Source organism: Mytilus trossulus, chromosome 10, assembly GCF_036588685.1.
Source record: "Mytilus trossulus isolate FHL-02 chromosome 10, PNRI_Mtr1.1.1.hap1, whole genome shotgun sequence".
Classification (NCBI taxonomy): Eukaryota; Metazoa; Mollusca; class Bivalvia; order Mytilida; family Mytilidae; genus Mytilus; species Mytilus trossulus.
The window spans coordinates 38586339-38610150 of NC_086382.1; the positions used below are offsets into that span (position 1 = coordinate 38586339).

General features: G+C 31.2%; 1 protein-coding gene across 1 annotated transcript in view; it reads right to left on the reverse strand.

Annotated features, from left to right (window-relative positions):
• The window catches only part of LOC134687318 (ras-related and estrogen-regulated growth inhibitor-like protein), a 49331-nt gene extending 40411 nt beyond the window's left edge, over positions 1 to 8920 (reverse strand). The window contains exon 1 of the mRNA XM_063547519.1: positions 8630 to 8920. Coding sequence (XP_063403589.1) covers positions 8630 to 8738 — 109 coding nt within the window. The 5' untranslated portion in view covers positions 8739 to 8920. The remainder of the gene's footprint in view (positions 1 to 8629) is intronic.
• Between the last annotated feature and the right edge of the window lie 14892 nt (positions 8921 to 23812).

Sequence of the window (23812 nt, forward strand, 5' to 3'; positions counted from 1 at the left end):
ATATATTATTTCTGCAAATTAAAACAAAAACACTTGTTAATCAAATCTATGAATGGTAGGTGATTAGCTTAATCGTGAACGATCAATTTGATTGCTATACAAAAAGGAGGACTGGTGTATCTAATTATATCAGCAACAGCATTATATAAGATAAAAGAAGTAAACAAAGGTTAAATGATGTATAAAATTCACGCAATTACGTCACAAAAACGTATTACTTGTACTATAAACGTTTGTTACATGTCAGATTTACTTAAATTTCAAACAAACGAGCGTTTTCTTACGCAGTAAAACTGATAACACGCTTTATGTTATTTTTCTACCTGTTAAATATTGTAATACAAAACGGATTTTTAAAATTTTTTTTATTCTCACATCATCACATGTTTTATCCATTTACTTTTGTAATAATGACAATGAATAACAAAAAGTAATTATACAATGTTTGAAGATTCAATTATTTGAAATTATTGCATCTGTATTTCAGTGGGATCACAATTGTTGGAAAACATACTTAACAGCTGTAAGTATAATAAAGAAAAAATGTAAGTATGATTAAGAAACAATTAAGTGTAATAAATAAAAAAGTAATTAGAATTAAAAAAAGGTAAGCAGAATTAAAAAAAAGTAAGTAGAATTAAAAAAAAGTCATAAATAAATAGGAGATTAGTGATGCACAACAAAAGAGGGGATATTGTCATATTCTCAATACACTCCTCTCCTTCAATGCTTCATTCAATGTAATTATAAATCGAGTAATGCTTGTACAGTTAAACAACCTGTAGTCACCTTTTGGCAAATGACGCCACTCACATTGATAAAACATGTGAAAAATCACTTACAGCCATCACTTATAATTCATTTATATGTATCAGTAGAATATGATTATGATCAGCATAATTATGAAAGGAAAACGTCAACATCTAAGTATTTCATGCGGTAACCAGGTACGTAACTTTCAGTCTTTCTTTTACAACCAGACTAATCCAGTCGTAATATTTCGATTCGTCATCGAACGCTACATTAAAGTAATGATGACATTGAATGTTCAGGGGCACAGAATCAATCCATTTATCCCTATGCCGAACATTTATTCACAGTTATTTCAAATATACACAAAAAGTTGAAAAAATCATTTAATACAGACTTCAAATTTTTTGTTACAATTTTCCATTATAATTATATAGATTTGCATTTTACTAAAAAGATATTCTATCTTACTTGAAAGAACGTCGGAACTTAATGTCGCTTAATACGTATCAACATCCACTATGATTAGGAAAGTATTTTTCAAACGTGTTTTAAAAAAGCATTAAAAAAAGCTACACAATTTAATTAGGATAATCACATGCTAAATATGTATATATTACTGCAACATTTGTTCTTTCTATAGAATGGTTTTTCTACATAAAATGTAAATACAAAAAAATATTATTCGAAAGAAAATGTCAGCTTCTTCGAATATGTTTCTTTTTTTGCCGAAATGAAACGAAATTCTGACACTGATCGTTCAGTTTATGAATTAAAAAAACAATTATGCAACCATGTCAAACCAGGTTTTACTGGGATCAATTCTGTAAGGGTTGAACACTTAGATTAGTATATATATTGCATTTATATATAAAACGTTATCCGGAGGTGGCGAGAGAAATGGTTTCAATTACTTTAAAAATGTAAACAGTTTAGCAATTATTTCAATGACGTAATAGTAAAGTGCTCATAAATTAGTTTGGTTAGATAATTTTATGAAGGCTGTCAAATTGTATTCAAATAAATATCCATGTATAAAAAATCAGGTGTATTCAATGATATGGAAATAATTGAAAAATTGCATTTGCATCTGGAAATGAATCATATTTTGCACGAATCTGGTTATGGATTAAGATTTGATTTTGATTGTATGTATGGTGTTCATCATAGACCAATGATCTATTTAAAACCAAAACTAACAAAATAACGATTTTACTAAATTGATCATCTTGTTTTAATTGATAAAAATAAAACAAGTAATAGTTGACTTAGATGCTATACAGTATCGCATACAATGTCATCTCCTCTGGTGTCAAATTTTTCTGAATGAATTTTCTTTAAGAAAGGGAAGTCTATGTCTTTAATGTAGAATGTGCAAGGACAAAAGACTTCCTAATCTGGCTTTTTCAGTTGCAAGAAATATGCTATATTCACTATATTGTTTTATTTTGCTCCTAATACCGGTCATTTTGCGGAATTCCTGCTTGCTAAGTACTAGTAGGCAAAAATGTCTTATGCTTTCACTATTGACGAACAGAAATATTCCCGAAACATCAATAAGAATTCTAAAAAAAAACTTTTAAGCATGAAACGTGTTTAGTTTTCTATTGGGCAACCTTAGACGAAGTATTCGAGTTTGAACAAGCATAGGCATGCGTGTAGTGGATGATAATTCCTCATTTTTTTTGTCATATTGGTTGTTTGCTGTATCATTATTTTTTTTAGATGTTTGTTGATCTTCCGTTCTTCATTTTTGCAAAAAAAGTTTATTACCTGTTTTAAGCTAAAACAAGGCTGACAATCTTCAACTCATGGTATACCTTTATTTTTATGATAAACTAAACAGCATACTGCATAGGTGTTTTCATTATGATATTTAGATTAAATGGATTGGTCTTCATTACAAAAATATCAATTTTAAAGTATATCAAAAAGTGTATTTATTTTTGTTGTTGTGATAAAACTCATAAACGACACCAGGTTTATAATTATACGACATACGCGTGTTTCTTTGAGTTCAGACTGATCAGTGGTGATCCCATTGAAACGTTTATTGATTTGGAAACTTACAACAGTGCACAACTCGAAAAAGTGTATTTAAATTGAAGTTTGCTATAAATGATTGCCTCTGTATCTGTATTTGTTTACTTCAAACTAGTCTTTATGTCAACACATGTACAATGCACTAAAAAGTACTTAACAGGTAGGTACTTCATTTTAGTTCATATTTTATTGTTGATATACTTTTATTAGATAAATCTAATTTAAACTTTGCATCCCTTTTTATAACAGTTAATTACGTATGTCTTTCTGCAGTCTGTTTTGTGATAAGAGTTTATATTAAATCATTTGTAATTGAATTCGAAACACTGGTGTGATGTAAAAATTTTATTACGATTACATAATTCTATATTTAATAGTTACAGTTTAATATTTTGGAAAACATGGATTGTACGTCTGTAGAAATGGTTTACGTCTGTAGTATGGCAAATACTGTTTCATATAGGAACACTTCGTGTATTCATACCAAAAACTATGTCACTTTGAATGATTAGCACAATTGCCTTTGCACAAGTTTAAACTATTTGGCTGTAATAAGTCTGATTTTAACATATTATGAGTTTAATGTGCTATTTCACTTATCATTAATAATTGTCAGTGGTTGTCGTGTCTGATTTTTTTTAATTGTTATTACATATTATTAAATGATATGAGCAAATAAGCCCTAATACGGATAAATCAGCATGTGCAATACTAAAAATGTTCCACTGTCGATATAAATCAAGATTTAATATTGCTCTTCGAACAGGGCCAATACGGAAAAAAACAGGGCCAATACAGAAAAAAGCGGAAAAAAGACGTATTAGCCCTAGGGCTAATACAGGACGTTCACTTCCGGTATTCAATTTTCTTACGCAATTACTTAACTTTGGAAGTATCGTTATGCATGAAAACATTTGTATAATATTTTTTTAAATTTAAGTCATAAAATAAACAGGTTAAATGATGTGCAATGTTTTGTAACGGCTTGAAGTTTTGAAACGGAAAAAAACAGGGCCAATACAGAAAAAAGCGGGAAAATAGCTGTATTGGCCCATGGGCTAATACGGGACGTTCACTTCCGGTTTTTAATTCTCTTATAATCATTTAATAAAAGTGTTATGAACTGGCTGTTTCTGTATTGGCACTGGTATAGATGCCATTGAAACGTTTATTGATTTGGAAACTTACAACAGTGCACAACTCGAAAAAGTGTATTTAAATTGAAGTTTGCTATAAATGATTGCCTCTGCCTCTGTATCTGTATTTGTTTACTTCAAACTAGTCTTTATGTCAACACATGTACAATGCACTAAAAAGTACTTAACAGGTAGGTACTTCATTTTAGTTCATATTTTATTGTTGATATACTTTTATTAGATAAATCTAATTTAAACTTTGCATCCCTTTTTATAACAGTTAATTACGTATGTCTTTCTGCAGTCTGTTTTGTGATAAGAGTTTATATTAAATCATTTGTAATTGAATTCGAAACACTGGTGTGATGTAAAAATTTTATTACGATTACATAATTCTATATTTAATAGTTACAGTTTAATATTTTGGAAAACATGGATTGTACGTCTGTAGAAATGGTTTACGTCTGTAGTATGGCAAATACTGTTTCATATAGGAACACTTCGTGTATTCATACCAAAAACTATGTCACTTTGAATGATTAGCACAATTGCCTTTGCACAAGTTTAAACTATTTGGCTGTAATAAGTCTGATTTTAACATATTATGAGTTTAATGTGCTATTTCACTTATCATTAATAATTGTCAGTGGTTGTCGTGTCTGATTTTTTTTAATTGTTATTACATATTATTAAATGATATGAGCAAATAAGCCCTAATACGGATAAATCAGCATGTGCAATACTAAAAATGTTCCACTGTCGATATAAATCAAGATTTAATATTGCTCTTCGAACAGGGCCAATACGGAAAAAAACAGGGCCAATACAGAAAAAAGCGGAAAAAAGACGTATTAGCCCTAGGGCTAATACAGGACGTTCACTTCCGGTATTCAATTTTCTTACGCAATTACTTAACTTTGGAAGTATCGTTATGCATGAAAACATTTGTATAATATTTTTTTAAATTTAAGTCATAAAATAAACAGGTTAAATGATGTGCAATGTTTTGTAACGGCTTGAAGTTTTGAAACGGAAAAAAACAGGGCCAATACAGAAAAAAGCGGGAAAATAGCTGTATTGGCCCATGGGCTAATACGGGACGTTCACTTCCGGTTTTTAATTCTCTTATAATCATTTAATAAAAGTGTTATGAACTGGCTGTTTCTGTATTGGCACTGGTATAGATGCCATTGAAACGTTTATTGATTTGGAAACTTACAACAGTGCACAACTCGAAAAAGTGTATTTAAATTGAAGTTTGCTATAAATGATTGCCTCTGCCTCTGTATCTGTATTTGTTTACTTCAAACTAGTCTTTATGTCAACACATGTACAATGCACTAAAAAGTACTTAACAGGTAGGTACTTCATTTTAGTTCATATTTTATTGTTGATATACTTTTATTAGATAAATCTAATTTAAACTTTGCATCCCTTTTTATAACAGTTAATTACGTATGTCTTTCTGCAGTCTGTTTTGTGATAAGAGTTTATATTAAATCATTTGTAATTGAATTCGAAACACTGGTGTGATGTAAAAATTTTATTACGATTACATAATTCTATATTTAATAGTTACAGTTTAATATTTTGGAAAACATGGATTGTACGTCTGTAGAAATGGTTTACGTCTGTAGTATGGCAAATACTGTTTCATATAGGAACACTTCGTGTATTCATACCAAAAACTATGTCACTTTGAATGATTAGCACAATTGCCTTTGCACAAGTTTAAACTATTTGGCTGTAATAAGTCTGATTTTAACATATTATGAGTTTAATGTGCTATTTCACTTATCATTAATAATTGTCAGTGGTTGTCGTGTCTGATTTTTTTTAATTGTTATTACATATTATTAAATGATATGAGCAAATAAGCCCTAATACGGATAAATCAGCATGTGCAATACTAAAAATGTTCCACTGTCGATATAAATCAAGATTTAATATTGCTCTTCGAACAGGGCCAATACGGAAAAAAACAGGGCCAATACAGAAAAAAGCGGAAAAAAGACGTATTAGCCCTAGGGCTAATACAGGACGTTCACTTCCGGTATTCAATTTTCTTACGCAATTACTTAACTTTGGAAGTATCGTTATGCATGAAAACATTTGTATAATATTTTTTTAAATTTAAGTCATAAAATAAACAGGTTAAATGATGTGCAATGTTTTGTAACGGCTTGAAGTTTTGAAACGGAAAAAAACAGGGCCAATACAGAAAAAAGCGGGAAAATAGCTGTATTGGCCCATGGGCTAATACGGGACGTTCACTTCCGGTTTTTAATTCTCTTATAATCATTTAATAAAAGTGTTATGAACTGGCTGTTTCTGTATTGGCACTGGTATAGATTCTCGGTCAGCTGTATTGGCCCTCGACCCTACGGGTCTCGAGGCCAATACAGCAAACCTTGAATCTATACCAGTGCCAATACAGAAACAGCCAGTTAATAACACTATAATACAATTAAAACAGCCTTTATACTACCAAAACGGAATGTGTCATACTGGTGACGTCGTCCTGGTCATATAAATCACGTTATCTATATTGCTTTTAGGCCCGTTCCAATATTTCCAATACGGACTGGCAATGAATCCTGAATTACATGTTAACATATATTGTGCATGTAATTCAAGAATCATTGCCAGTTCGTATTGAAAATATTGGCCCTTTATTTACTTCATTGCCAGTCCGTATTGGAAATATCGCCTTATATTCACATTTTATGTATGTAATACAGCTTTCAGAACAAGTCTGTTTTAAAAAAGTTGGATCATTTAATAAAAATGTTATGACCTGGTGTTTCTGTATAGGCACTGGTATAGATTCTCGGTCAGCTGTATTGGTCATTGACTCTCCGGTTATCAAGGTCAATGCAGCAAACCTTGAATATATTCCAGTGCCAATACAGAAACAGCCAGTTAATAACACTATATTATTATTCTGAATTAGTATTCTCATTTTTATTGATTTATATACTGTTATTTGAGCCTTATTAACGATACGAAATGTGCTTTGTTCTTTGTAAAACGCCTTGCGAAGACTGGTACATCAACATCGTTGTCCGTTTGTCTTTCCTTTGATATGAGTATTTTGTACCTATGCGCCAACCAGAAAATAAAACATTGTTTGTACCTCCAAAAAAGTTATGCAACATTTTTCCCGTTATATGTTTTTTGACCCATTATACCATGATATTGATTTGAATGGAGTATGTAATGTTGAGGAAGAAAACATACGATATTTGAATATATCTGATAAGGTTTGATTTTTCTTAGTTCTCATTGATTGAAAAGATCACTTGTTTTCAAATCTCCATTAGATTTTTTTCACTATTTTACATTTTGACGTTACCTTTTTAGAATGATATCGACTCCCTGTTAATAAAGACAGTAACATCGATTTAATTCCATTTTCAAACATAGTTACCTCATGTCGATGTCATTTCAAACTGTCACTTTTAACATATGTAACATATACGTTACATACTTTCTAGTAGACCTTTTCAACAACTCTCGATACCGACTATTGACACCTACAGTTTACAGGAGAAATGGAGGGGTCGTATTAAAAATTTAAATCATTCATGTATAACATGCATGTAACATAAAAAAGTACTATATTATCGATTAAAACGATTTTTATTAAGGACAAAAAGGTATATTTTGCTCATAGCATTTGTGTGTTTTCTGTGTTGTCTCCTTTCTTTCATTCATTACTTATATTTATAAGTTAAAAAAAAGTATAAAGCATCCCACTTTAAAAAAAGACAAACTTTATTTACATTCGGAGTATTGCATTTTCGGTAATATGATTATTAATATCAATCGTTGTGCGATTTTTTTTTATGGACGACTGCTTTCCATGCCAACAGTCTTAAACTCGTTTGGAATGTTGTTTTATGACTTTACATTTTAGCATCCCCATAGTAACAATATTACAAATAGCTGTGGCGGATCCATGATTTGTCATTCAGTGTGTGTTTGGGAGGGGGGACTGACTGCCTAAGAGGGGCATAGTCCAGTCATGCTTCGGTCATATCCTATATAGTCAATCAAAATTTTCATACCAATGGCCATTTTAGAAAAAATGGTGGGTTGAAGCTGTATTTGTGGCATGCCAAACCTCCCGCTTTTATGACAATGTTAAAATAACATTAAAATGACAACATTACATGACAGGACTAAAATACAAATAAATGGGAGAACATTTAGGACAGAGAAACACACGAATAATAGCTAACAAAAGATAACAGGTTTAAAATCTAATAGGTCTGACGTGTGTTACGTCCACAGTCTTGACAAGAGAAATCAATTAAAAAAAAAGCTTTGGGGAGACGCATTCCAACGAGTTATAACATATTCTGAAAGAGATATAGAACATCCTGCTTTACTAGCAGCACGATTTATCTCATTATGGTCAAGTTTCAATTTGGTTCAATATAATGCATATGTTGAATTCAGAATCCTTCCATACTTCCATCAATTTTGCATTATTAAAATATAAGGTTTGATTGTATTGTTATAGGAGTTACCTAAATTGCCGATGTCTTTTTCGATTTGTTTCGATCTAATATCGACATATTTAAAATGAAAGATAATTGTATAATGAACGCGTCATCCCAAAACAATGTTAACCATTGATTTGTATTAGGGCAAAGATCAATCATCAAATAGTTTAAACAGTTGGAATTTCTTACCTGACTTTCCGACACCTTGGATTCCAAGAATGAGAATATTAAAATCCTTATGACTGTGTTTTTGAATTTTTTCCTCAGTTGCTGGTTTTGGATCTTTATGGAACGGCATTTCGGAACTTATTAATTAAACTTTTCCTTTGATTTGTACATACAAACACAATAATATAAGTTTACAGCACTGAACCACCAAAATTAAAAAAAGCAACCTGAATGTAAAGATAACGTTGCGTCATGAATTGAGTTATGGGAACTTGTTTGACTAGAAAATTAGCTTTATCTTGTTCACTCAATTTACTTGCTGTAGAAACAGAACGATGGATGTGTCTTATTATAACAGTTACAATATTATATGATGTTAGAAGAATGCAAAGGCTAAATAATGTATGTTATGCACATGCTTAGATTACACATTACGTATAAGATATACTTTTGGCGTTTAGCTAAACGTAAAGATGTCTAATTAGACAACTGTTTTATTGAGGACGGAAATATAAAATGTTTGTAATTGATGATGTGTTTATATGTAATTTCTTCTTGTTGATTATTGTGATAATGATAACATTTATATTACGAATTGCTATTAGTCTTTTACAAAACTAATATATCGATATAGAAACAAATACATTATTCACGAAAGTGTGTCTTCCCTCAATCCTGTCTAATTGTATTCCATTATTATCAATAAAAGTATAAATGCAATCTTATTATATTCCGTTTGGTCTTTGTTCGAACTAATTACAACAACGTTTGAAGCAAACAGTTTCACCACCTTTAGAAGTACTAATTGGGTCAAGTGCACAACCCTAAAGTACTTGAATTTTCTTTATATTATTCTCTTTTTCAAATACGTTATACTTCACTTAACCAAGTGCTACTTAAGCAGAGAAAGACTATGTGAGCATTTCACACATTTAACCTTCCTTACAGATGATAGATCTATAATAATAAAAAAATAATATGTAAGTCGAAAATCACAAAAAATAATAAACATAAAAATATAAGAAATAAATTAAGTAAATTGCATGAACCTTAAGGCTCTGTAGTTTTAAACTTATTGGAAAATGTTTACTACATTTTGCAAAATGTTTATACAAAAAAACCCGTTGAAATAATTCCTGTTTTTTCTTTGTTGCGTTAATTTTTTTTTAACAGAACAATATGATTGTATAGCATCCTATTGAATAAATTCAAAATAAAGAAATTTACTTTGCTCTTTAAATGTATCTTGGATTTACAAATATTCTTTTTGAGCTTACCCAATTAAGGTGCATTGTAGATCAGGAAAAGCGGTAAAGGTGTTTTTTCATCACCCTAACTATATTATTTCGGCAAATTAAAACATAAAACACTTGTTAACCATATTCATGAATGGCAGGTGATTAGCTTAATCGTGAACGATCAATTTTATTGCTATACATAAAGGAGGACTGGTGTATCTATTTATATGAGCAACAGCATTATATAAGATAAAAGAAGTAAACACAGGTTAAATGATGTATATAATTCACGCAATTACGTCACAAAAACATATTACTTGTTCTATAAACGTTTGTTACATGTCAAAATTACTATAATTTCAAATCAAATGATCGTTTTCTTACGCAATAAAAGTAATCACACGCTTGATGTTATTGTTCCACCTGTTGAATATTGTAAAAAAAGCACTGATCACGTTGATTAGGTCTATTCTCACATCATCAGAGAAAATCATATGTATACATTTGTTTGAGTAATCATGGTAATGAATACAACAATAGTAAGTTTATAATGTTTGAAGATTTAATAATTTGAAAGTATGGAATCTATTATTATTGTGTGGGATAACCAATGTTTTAAAAAAAATCCCACTTCATATCTTTAAGTAGAATTAAACATAGACTAAGCGTATAGTAGATAAGTAGTACAAATTTACAAGATAATCATATTCTTATTTACTTTTTGCCTATAATGCTTCATTCGAAGTTATAATCATAATCAAGTGATACTTGTACAGTTAACACTCTGTAGTCACCTATTGGCAAATAATGACACTCATATTGATAAAACATGTGGAAAATTACTTGTTACTTGCACATGTGACTGTCGGTTCGCCAGTCATTCTTTTAGAACCCGACTAATCCAGTTTGTATATTTCAAAAGACTATCGATCGCTTAACCTTAACTCTTTTTAATAAACAGTTGTTAACAATATTTGTAAATAAACGTATAAAAAAATAGAAAAACTGTTTAAAGATGACTTTCTCGGTAATGAATATCCAAAAAGTTGTTATTAAATGTTTAGTATTTGTTTTTATTGTACATTTTTGCGAAGAGCTTCTATGTACATTTTACTCGATGCATTTGTATATAAATTTTGTGCATTTTCTGTTTGTTAATATACACACCTCTTTATTTATTTTAGAAAGTCTTTAAGATTTTCAGTTACCGGTTTTCCGTTATGAGCAGAATGCAAAATTAATAATGAAAACTGAGGAGCGGTGAATAGAGTAATCATAACACACAAGGAAGCTATAAAACAAAGAGTTCCAAGTGGTGAAGTTGAAATCACACCTTTGCCAATTTTACAAACGCTACAACGAATTGACTGTTATTGAAAATCTGTTTTTCGGTTGATAGCGGATGTGTTCATAAAGTCGTTATTTCAATCCAGTTCACTTTTCATTAATTTGACCTACCGAACAATCCTTACCGAGTTTGAACTAATATCAGCAACATGACGGGTGCAACATGTGGATCTGATAATTTAAAACAGAAGATGTGGTATGATTTCAAATGAGACAACTCTACACAAAAAAAACAAATGCGAAGAAATTAATAACTATAGGTCACCGTATGGACTCCAACAACGACCAAAGCTCATTCCGCATAGTCAGCTATTAAAGGCCACGCAATGAAAAATGTAAAACAATTCAAACGAGAAAATTAACGGCTTAATTTATGTACATAAATTGAATGAAAAAAAAATCTGTAACACAACTACAAACGGACGTGGACGGGCACTTGTATATTAAAACAACAAAAAGACACTAAATACTGATCTGAGAGTACTAGCAGTTATTGACAGCTAGTTCAAAGCCACTAAAATAAAAAGTAAAAATCAGAAGTTCACTTGCATTATCTATTTGACGTCATAAACATGTAAAAAAGTAAAGTCATTAAAATACTGATCTCCGAGGAAATTCCATAATGAAATAGCAATATCAAAAGCTCAAACACATTAAACGACTGGATAACGGCTATCATATTCCTAACTTGGTACAGGCATTTTCTTATGTAAAACATGGTGGGTTGAACCTAGTTTTATAGCCAGCCAAATATCTCACTTGTATGAAAGTCGCATCAAGTTCCATTATATTGACAACGATGCGGGAACAAAACAAACAGACATTATAGGTAAAAATGTCAAATATACAGTAATCAACATTGTTTTGTGATTTTAATCAATAAAAAAATGACGAACATGTAACAAAGAAGCACAAAATGGCATCAATTTGCCATAGTACAACAACAAAATGACGGAATGTATCAGAACAGAGCAACGTCGTATATGTAACGAAGAAACATAAAAAGACACATAGACAAAGCACAAAGCAAAACAATTAAAAAAGCAACAGAAAAGTTTTACAATAGCACAATAACTGGTTGGTACCAACAGATCAACGACACATGCATATGAGAATATCACAAACAAACATGACAGGATGTACAGGTATAAAATATACGTTTCTGACATAACACAGATAAATCAAGTAAAATCATATACATTTGATGAAGAGATTTACTAAATATGATTTCAAATACAAATTTACACCGTAGCTAAATGCATTTTGTAGAATACGTGTCTTTTTGGTTAAAACTCTTGCCTATTACTAAATATAAATTAAGAGATCTCAAAAAAAGCTATGCTGGCAGCTTATCTTTTAAGCATCCATGAACAATTGATTAGTTGGTAGCTAGCCATCAAAGGTACCAGGACTATAATTTAGTACGCCAGACGCGCGTTTCGTCTACATAAGACTCATCAGTGACGCTTATATCAAAATATTTATAAAGCCAAACAAGTACAAAATTGAAGAGCATGGAAGATTCAAAATTCCAAAACGTTGTGCCAAATGAATAAGAATATATCAAGTCAACATCAAAACGACCAGCAGAGAGCTATGGTTTTCGAAAGATTTGAAGGTACTTTCAGAAATTTACATAACGACGTATATATGATGCGTGTCCCGGTTGTCGCTGATGTTCTGTGAAGAAATATCTGTTTCCAAAAATAGAACTTGTTTTAACTTAAATTGTGTGTTGACGTTGTTTTAATGCACCAAAAGTTTACAAAAAAAAGAGGATCTGGTATGATTGTCAATGAAACAAATCTCCACAAAAATAACACAGAAATGAACAATTATAGGTCACCGTACTCCATTCAACAATGATCAAAGCCCATACCGCATAGTAGGTATAAAAGGCCCCGAAATGACAATGTAATACAATTCAAACGAGAAAAAAACGGCCTAATTGGTTTTATTATATATTTATTGTACAAATAAAGGCAGCTGTAAACCGAAGTTGGAAAGAGAAAAAAAAATCCGGGTTATAAACTAAAATCGATCAAAACTATAAGAGGAAAAAAAACGAAAGAAAAAAAAACCCCAAGGAACACTGACATGTTACAAAAACAAAAGCAATGTTGGATGTAAGATGTGTTATGATTAATAACTAAGTCTAAGATGCACGATTGGATGTACAAGTACTCGGCCACGTTCATACATTAGATTGTTGGTTTTCCTGTTTGAATGGCTTTACACTAGTAATTTTAATAGTTTGTTGTTCTATGCGAGTCAAGGGTCCTTGCTGAAGGCCGTACCTTGACCTATAATGGTTCAATGTTATAAATTGTTACTTGGATGGAAAGTGGTCTCATTGGCACTCATTCCTCATCTTCCTACATCTATTGATATATGTAAACATGTATATCTATATGTAGAGATGATATATAATGCTATTTAAAGTTACTAGCACTTGATTTTATTTAACGATCTTATTTTTTTTTGGATATAAAAAGTAAAAACACAAAAATACTAAACTCCGAGGAAAATTCAAAATCAAAATTCCAAACACATCAAACGAATGGATAACAACTGTCATATTCCTGACTTAGTACAGGCATTTTCTAATGTAGAAAATGGTGGATTGAATGGTGGAAAAAAGAAGATGTGTGAGACAACTTTCCGCAAGAGACATTATTTAATTTGTTCGTTACTTCTTTATTTTATTTCATAGTTTACTTTGTTAATTAGGGGGAAAAGATAACAACAAGAAGGTAAAGATACTAGACTCGTTATTTTTCCCCCTGGTTTTCGTAACGATCATTGGTTTGTGATGCGCAACATACATACAATCATAAAAAATAATATCTTCAATAACTAGATTCGTGCAAAATTTGATTAATTTCCAGACGCATATGCAAGGTTTGAAATAAATCGTTATCATTGAATACACCTGCTTTTTTATACACATATGTTTATTTGGCTACAATTGGACAGCCTTCATAAATTTTTTCAACCAAACTAATTTATGAGCATGTTACCATCACGTCACTTAAATAATTGTTAAACTGTTTACATGTTTAATGTTATTGAAGCCTTTTCTCTGGCTAATTAAATACATATTAATTTAAGATTGCAATCCTTTTTTCGTATCATTTCGACATTCTTTCTTTTTTAACCTCATACTGTACACAGAAAACAATGCATGTACAAACAAGTCTTATTTTATGAGAAAAATAGTTTATGACAGACGGTTGCTGTGTACATTAGTCAAGAAAAAAACAAATTCAAACAATTTTACGTTTTCTTTCAAGTATTCTCTCAGTTTTGGTTTGTATCCCGAATTTGTTTCTTTTCTATCGAACAGTGGTTATTACTGTTGCCCATTTTTATACTTTGAACAAACAGTTACAATAGGAGAACCATTTTATTTTAAAAAAAAATATAGCAGTAGCATTTACATGAGTAGCATGTACAAATTCTATTTAAATTTTGTATCTTTTCACTTTAAAGAATGGTTGATTCAAAAGGGATTTGAAAAAAGATTTTCCTAATTGTGGATCTTCATACACGCTAAACAAAATTAAACTCAAACGTTTTAAAATAGATAACATATACACTAAGGGGAAATATCTATATAAATGCAATCTCTTTTTTTATCCTTTGCGATAATATATCCGCAGAATTTGTAAATTGTCAAAAACTAATTTTGAAACGACTATATATACTGTACAAGCCATTTGCTAGTCGAATATCAGTCCCCAAAAGTATCGTAAGCCTAGCAGTATTGACATGATTAATAACAAAATTTGTAAAATTGTTATTTGTTAAGACATTTACATTGATAAAGAAGCTAAGGCTTTGACTATCTCAGACAAAGTTGACCTTTTCTCGATTAGCTATATAAGTTTGTATCGTCCTTTAAGAGCATACTACTCTTCGTCATTTCAGTTTTTTATACATCTTTAGCTTACAAATTCGGCGATGTGACATTCGATCATTATACATATTCATGCTCCTAAATATTGACTAGTTTGTAGAATGCTCAGTATTATCAAGTAGTAAATTGGATTTACATAACTAAATTGCTTTTGTAATGTCAATAGAACTGTTATGTAAATCGAGTGGTCTGGACTTAGTGTAATGCTATTAGAATATGTTTGTGTAATAGCCATAATTAAAGAATGAATGTCTACAAGTTTTACATTTTCATATCAGGGCCTTTTATAATAAAAAATGCGGTATGAGCTTTGCGAATTGTTGAAGGCCGTACGGTTCTAAAGTTATTAATATCTGTGTCGCGGTACTTATCTATCCCAAATTCAGGTATTTGGTTTTGATGTTATATTTGTTATTCTCATAGGATTTTGTCTAATGCGTAGTTCGCTTCTGTGTGTGTTACATTTTAATGTTGTGCCGTTGTTCTCCTCTAATATTTAATTCGTTTCCCTCAACTTTAGTCTGTTACCCCGATTTTTCCCCCATGGATTTATGAGTTTATAAATAAAATAACAATTTTTTGAAAACATCAAAGTTTGTATGTAAATTTGTTATGATAAATATAAAAAAGAAGATGTGTATGATTGCCAATGAGACAACTATCCACACAAATCACTATGACACAAACATTAACAGCTATAGGTAACCGTACGGCCTTCAACAATGGGCAAAGCCCATACCGCATAGTCAGCTATAAAAAGCCCCGATAAGAAAATGTAAAACAATTCAAACGAGAAAACTAACGGCCTTATTTATGTAAAAAAAATAACGAAAAACAAATATGTAACACTTAAACAAACGACAACCACTGAATTACAGGCTCCTGACTTGGGACAGGCACATACATAAATAATGTGGCGGGGTTAAACATGTTAGCGAGATCCCAACCCTTCCCCTAACCTGGGACAGTGGTATAACAGTACAACATAAGAACAAACTATACAGATCAGTTGAAAAAGCTTAACACATCAGATAGACAAAAAATAAAAGTGGAAACTTATTAACGATACCTGGCTTATAATTTGATATGCAAGATTTGCGCGCTTCAACTATACACATGAAAAAAAGTATTGCAACACCTTGATTTTTTAAAACTTAAAAAATCAGCTTCTTATTTTAAATGGAATATGATAAAATATTTGTAAAATGATATTTAAACATTGCCATTCAAACGTACAAATTTACTGTACTTTTACTGTAGTCAGACATTTCAAAATTAATCTTAAGATGATTGTTTACATCATAGTTGCTCGTTATACGCCAAAGAATAAGAACTTTGTGCGCAGCCTTTATTCAAACGGATAACCGCCTCTTAATGTCTTCTGATTCCTGCCATAAATCGACTAATTTGTTGCTAAGGTAGCAGCAACCATTTCTGATGAAGGGCATTTTTAATTTCATGACGTGTTTAAACTGGTGTGTCCTTTCGCACACTTTACGCCCAACAGTGTCCCATATATGCTCTATATGGTTCAAATCCGGGATTCGATCGGGCCAAGGAAGATAAACAGAATTCCATTGGAACAATGGATCTTCTTCCAAGATAATAAATTCTCACTTTGGCGAGCTCTGCACTACATTGGATACGGACAACTGTGTGTCTGTTCGTAGGCAAAGGTCCCCGAAATGGTCTTATCGAACGATAACCAGTAGCTCCTGTATGGCTTCCACTCTCTTTTTAGGATTGTATTGTATGCAATGGGTTTCCTTCTGACCATGCTTCATTATGCTTGTTTTCCCCTAGCAGATGGTGTAGGGGTCTTCTTGATCTCGAAAGGTCTTTAACATCGTTGATTGACTGATGTATATTCTCAAAACGACTTATAGTGGAATGGTGATGACCAACAATACGTGCGATTGTCACAGCGACATACCTGCTTTTCTGATGTTGATAATATGCCATCTTGCTGCAGTTTAGAATTGTGGAGAACCCATTTCAAGGTGTCAATCACATAACTTTATCTACTTGGTTATTTAAAGTGTTGAAAACAATGAGGATAAAAACGTCTGTTTTGCTGTTTACGGGTACAGTAGCTGCATGTGCAGATAATAACTTATCGAGTCGTTGATATGTATTGCTTAAACTCAGGTGATAAATAATGTTTGATTAGTTCTATTTTAACAAATTATATCACAAAAAATAAAGAGTGTGTCTTTGATTTTAATTTCAAACTCATCGGTGGCGCTCGAATCAAAACAAAAACTAACAGACGCATAACCCGGAAAAAAAGGATTGTCCACAGTGTCAAATGTTATTGGGTCGACTCTTTTGACGTGTTTGTTTACCCTCAGCTGGTTTTTTGTCAACAAAATGCACTGAATAAGTATTTTGCATGTTGGTATTCTGTTTAAGTTTAAATTTTATTGTTGATATACCGCTATCAGATAAATTGTAAATTGAAGTTTGAATCTTATTAGATAACAGTCAATTACGTAGGTATTTCTGTTTTCTGTTTTTTGATAAGAGTGTGTTATAAATTATTAGTAATTGAATTCAAAACATTAATATGATGTAAACTTTTATCCATATTATATAATTCTATATTTAGTAGTTTAAGTTAAATTCTCTGTAGAATTGATAGACTTAACGGCTTTAGTATGACAAACCAAGTTTCGCATAGCAGTGCTGTTTTTATCTGAAACGGTACCACTTTTAACTATAAGTACCATTAGCTATGCAAAAGCTTAAATATTTGTTTGTAATTAGTCGATTTTTACATCTTGTTTTAACGGTGTGCTTTTACGTAGGAATCTGTAATAAAGAGGAAGGTTAAGCGTTCACACATATATTTTGATTTTTGCTACATCCTTAGTGTGAACGTCAGGCGTATGTAGACTACTATGGAATAATTGATTTTCGTGAGTACCAAGGAGAAGGTTCAGTAAGACCACTGTTTGGTCCCAAAATACAGCAGTTTTACAAAATTGTGAAAATGTAATCTTTTAGCTAATTATGGGAAACAAGAATGGCTCTGCTACACAAATATGGGATTTTTTTTTTACAATATAATGTACATATATCGGGTACTAACATCATTAAGTCATGCTAAATTACTGAAATCTTCACATTTTTAGCATTTTAGTAATATTTTAGACGGTTTTCGGCTTGAATGAAAGTAGCTGCATTCATGTTCATTCATAATATTAAAATGTAAGTTGTATTTGATGATAATACATAACATATATAAAGGTTGAGGATGAACACAGATACGGCCACATTAATTTTTGACAAAAAACATCGGAAAAGGGACTATTTTTTTGCATATCTGATAGATTTTTCATATTTTAGCTTGAATCTGAGCGTTATTAATGACTTTATCAGTTAAAATCTTTCACATAAACTAATTGAATCAATTGAAATAAACACTTAAAAGTGTCCAAAATATTGATTAGATGGTTAGATGAACCTGAAATTTGAGGCCAAAATCGACCCTTACCGGACCTACTCCTAAAACTAAGAAACATGATTTTAGCTATTTAAATGTATCTTGGCTTTAAAAATATTCTTTTTAAACATTTACAATGAAGATGCATTGGAGACCAAGAAAAGCGCTAATTGTCATTAACTTTGCTATTAATTTTGTATTCGAACTATGTTGATTCCATTACCAATGCTTAGTATCATATAGACTAAGCGTTGCATCTCCTTAACAATTTTCTGATGTCTAAAGTGTACATACAAATACATAATGAACTGATTTTACATAATTTCGGCAAATTGAAACAAAAAACACTTGTAAATTAACGTATTGAATGGCAGGTGATTAGCGTAACCGTGAACGATCAATTTGATTGCTATACAAATAGGCAGACTAATCTAATTATATCTGCAACAGCATTATATAAGATAAAAGAAGTAAACACAGGTTAAATTTTGTATATAATTCACGCAATTACGTCACAAAAACGTATCATTTGTACTATAAACGTTTTTTACTTGTCAGAATTACTATGTTTTTAGTTCAAATGATCTTTTTCTTATGCAATAAAAGAAATAATACATTTTATGTTTTTTTCCACCTGTTAAATATTGTAACACGAAACGGATTATCGTTTGATGATTTCATTATTCTCACATCATCAGAGAAAAACATGTTTACATTAACTTTGGTAATCATGGTAATGAATACTTATATCACAATACTAAGTATATAATGTTTGAAGATTTACTAAATTGACACTGTTGCATATAGTATTATTGTGTGTGATCACAAATGTTTTCAAAGAAAAAAACAACCTTCATAAAGTGAAAGTAAACATAGAAAAAAGCGTATAGTAGAGGAGTGGTACAAATGATAACGATACATATTTTTATCATATTCTTAATTTGTTGTTTTCGTATAATGCAACAATCATAGTAACTATTATTCTCAAGTGAAACTTGTACCGTCAAACCCCCTGTAGTCACCTTTTGGCAATTGATGCAACTCATATTGATAAAACACGTGAAAAATCACTCACAGCCGTCACTTATTATTTATTTATATGTATAAAAAGTAGATTATGATTATGAAAAGCATATAAGAAGAATATGTCAACATATCAGCAATGCATGCGTTAACCATGCAAATACGTGACTGTCAGTTCGTCAGTCTTTATTTTACAACACAACTGTCCAGTCTATATATTTCGCTATCGATCGTTTAACATAATAAGGACACTGACCAATTAGAAGCGCAAAATAGTTCCAGCTATCTGTTTACAAAACAGTTATTATATTACCAATGTTTGTAAATATACGTTTACAATAGAAAAAACTGTTTTACTTGGTAAGTAATAAAACAAAAATTGTTTTTTTTATGTTCGACATTTTTCGATGAATATTTAACTTAGTGCATGTGTATATACATATTGTTCATTTTCTGTTTGTTAATTTATAAACGAATTTATTTATTATAATTTACGAATTGAAAATGATAAATTAAAGAGGAGGAGTGAATAGAATACTTTTAACACACAAAGAAGTTACGCGATTTTTACGGACGCCATCACGAGTTGGTTACTTGGTTTGAAATATCCGTTCTACAGATGGTAGCGGACAAATCCCGTCTCGTTTTATTTTCATGAATGTTACCTACCAAAGTATACTTTTTACCTGGTTTGTAAGAGCAACCCGACGGGTCCCAAAAGATCTGCCTATCCTTCCTGCACACCTGAGTTCAACTCCAGTTTGTGATTGGATTCGTGTTGCTCGGTTTTCAGCTTTTTACATTGTGTTATGTGTACTATTGTCCGTCTGTTAGTCTTTATATCTTTTAGCCATGTCGTTGTCAGCTTAGTTTAGACTTATACGTTTGAATGTGGCATTGACATCTTTCGTCTCTTTTATATGAATCTGGAAATTGCGAAAACGTTTTCAATAAAATTGAGAATGGAAATGGGGAATGTGTCAAAGAGACAACAACCCGACCAAATGAAAAAAAACAACAGCAGAAGGTCACCAACAGGTCTTCAATGTAGCGAGAAATTCCCGCACCGGAGGCGCCCTTCAGCTGGCCCCTAAACAAATATATACTAGTTCAGTGATAATGAACGCCATACTAATTTCCAAATTGTACACAAGAAACTAAAATTAAAATAATACAAGACTAACAAAGGCAATTTCAAATTAATGTCAATCTTATTGACAAATGAGCCATATTCCATATAGAAAGTTAAGACCAGACAGTTCACTTGTAGTGTCCCTACACTATAACGTCTCAAATAAATCGACATTTTTCATATTTGATCTTACACGGACTGCTAAACCAGGTGGAACTACTAGATAATTCTTAACATTCAGTGAGAACTGCTAGATAGTACTTAACATTCAGTGAGAACTGCTTGATAATACTTTACATTGATTGCAAACTAAAAAAATATGTAAGTTTTCGTCATATGACACTGCAGAATGATAATGGCTGAATGACTTAATGGTTAATAGACTTCACTAATCGGTGTCTATAAAAATGAAAGCAACACGTCATACATTATTTTCGTCTGAAGTGTTTGTTGTAACATTTACCTTTTCCAGGAACGCTCAAAGTAGAATATTTATAAGCCAATGATGTGTAACTGATTGAATTATACTCTAGGGGAATGATAGTCCATCGGCTGAGGACTAAAAGTAAAATATCGTTTCTTGTTATTATTTCTTTTATAAGGGATGTTCCGTTTTGAATTTCCTTCAGAGTTTGGTATTTTGGTGATATAACTTTTATCTAATAAGTGTTTCACAATTAAAACTAATAGGTTATTCTAAAATATTTCATGGAATAAAAAAGTAAGTGTAATTATATAGATTTATGTTTTCTTTAATGCATTTTCTATCGATTCTGATAGAAAGTTGGAATAACATGTCGTTTAAAAAGTTACATGCTTAAATATTCTTAAATAGAATGTTCATGCTATAAGGCGTTTTATATCACTAATAATTAAAAATAAGTACTTCAGTGGTTTGAGATTGTAACACAGTGAGGGCTGCTGTTGAGTTGATTGACCGTTATGGAATTTCAGATATGTTCCTTACTTCGTAACTACAATCCCCTTCCCTTTCATGAATGTGACCTACCGAATTAGACTATTTATCGGAATTTTTTATCACATAAGCAACACGACGGGTGCCACTTGTGGATCAGGATCTGCTTACCCTTCCGGAGCACTTGAGATCACCCTAGTTTTTGGTGGGATTCGTGTTGCTTATTCTTTAGTTTTCTATGTTGTGTCATGTGTACTATTGTTTGTCTGTTTGTCTTTTTAAATTTTTAGCCATGGCCTTGTCAGTTTATTTTCGATTAATGAGTATGACTGTCCCTCTGGTATCTTTCGTCCCTCTTCTATACCCAGAAATTGACTTTTATTTATCATGTGTGTTTTGTTCACGCATCGTTGTAAATATAGCTGAGTTTAATGTGACTGTCATATAAGTGAGAGGTTTAGCGCTATAAAACCAGGTTTAATCCAGCATTTCTACATTTTAAATGCATGTTACAAATCAGTAATATAACAGTTGTTTTCCATTTGTTTGATGTGCTTTGTCATTTCATTTTCCCTTAGAATTTCCTCGGAGTTCTGTATATTTGTGATTTTACTTTTTTTTTTAAAGAATAGTCACATGCTTTATGCTACTGATACTCTTTCGAATGGTTCTTATATATAACCTGTAAATCCCTTGCATAAAACATGATAGAAAACGTCAAATTGTTTGAAGTTTGAAGTTGCTTCATTTCTTGGCAAATGTGCGCAGCAAACATTTGTTATTTGACATCTTTCTTAAAAAGAAACGCAATGTCATTTTGTTTTGTATCCATTTTTTTCTCACTGTTTTATTTGTTTCTTTTAATTTGTACAGAATGAGATTTATGAAGAAGGTATGGCGAAATGATACAACAAATATTGGAACTGATCGTTGTGTTTATAAAACAAAATAATCTTCAACATACAAACGGTATTAGTAACCCTTCAAATAATTTGATCACACGTGTTTGAAACAAACATGTACAGATGTTGTGTACTTTAATAGATAGACAAAACTTTTACATGACTCGGTGCCTATTTAATTCAGAACTAGTGTTTTAATGTCAGGTTATAGAACCAACATATATCTGTTCCGAATTTGCATTCTATTTCGAAATTTTAAAGATGCGATAGAATATAAATAAATAAAAAAAACCAAATGTATCAACTGGTTTACAAAATATGACCAACAGCCAATTTTCAAGAATATTTTTGCTTGCAAAATTCAAACAAATCTGTAAACTGTCAATTCATAGTTATTTGCCTTGATAGACCCATTTTAAATATGTCTATTCTTTTCCAAAAAACTTTGTTTTCTAATCATCAATTCAATTTGAAAAACAAAAGAATCTTTTGCTAGGATATTACCGAATAATACATCACTGTGTTCTTTTTTTGTGACATAGTGTAACACTTATAATAGAAGCAATAAGTCATGTGCTGACATGAATAATCATTGATATGGTTATATTTATAAATTAACTGATTACAAAATTTAGAAATTTTGAAATAGTAAGGCTTTTTTACATCAGGCATAGTTACATTAGCTGGATTTTGCAAAAAATCTTTAGGAATTTTTGTCATTATGCTCTTCAACTTCGTACTTTATTTCGCCTTTTTTTTACCTTTTTGGGTTCGAGCGTCCCTGGTGAGGCTTTTGTAGAAGAAACGCGCGTCTGGCGTATATACAAAATTTAGTCTAGGATGAGTTTATTCACTATGCGATGTCTGCAATCCATCACCAAAAAATTTAAAAACAGTCTTTCTCCTATTTGAGTTCCAACAATGAAATACATGTTTGATGTGCTGATAGGTACATACTCACAAATATATATAGCCATTTACTTTTACACATTGATTAATAACTACAGGTTATGTAAATTAACAAAAAAATAAAAAAAGTAAAACAAATCAAGGTAAAGGACAGACACCGAGGGAACTGCTGTAACTCTCAAAAGAGTGTGACATGGTGTATTGACAGGATTAGCGTATCTTTAATGAACGTATCACCCTTCACGCAAATGTTGAATAGAACACAATCAGTGAATTTACTGGTAAACTACGGTTTGAGTCAGTTTCAAGTATGAAAAATAGCTACGATTTATTTCATCGATTAAAAGCGTTTCGTTTTGTAAAAGAAGAGAGG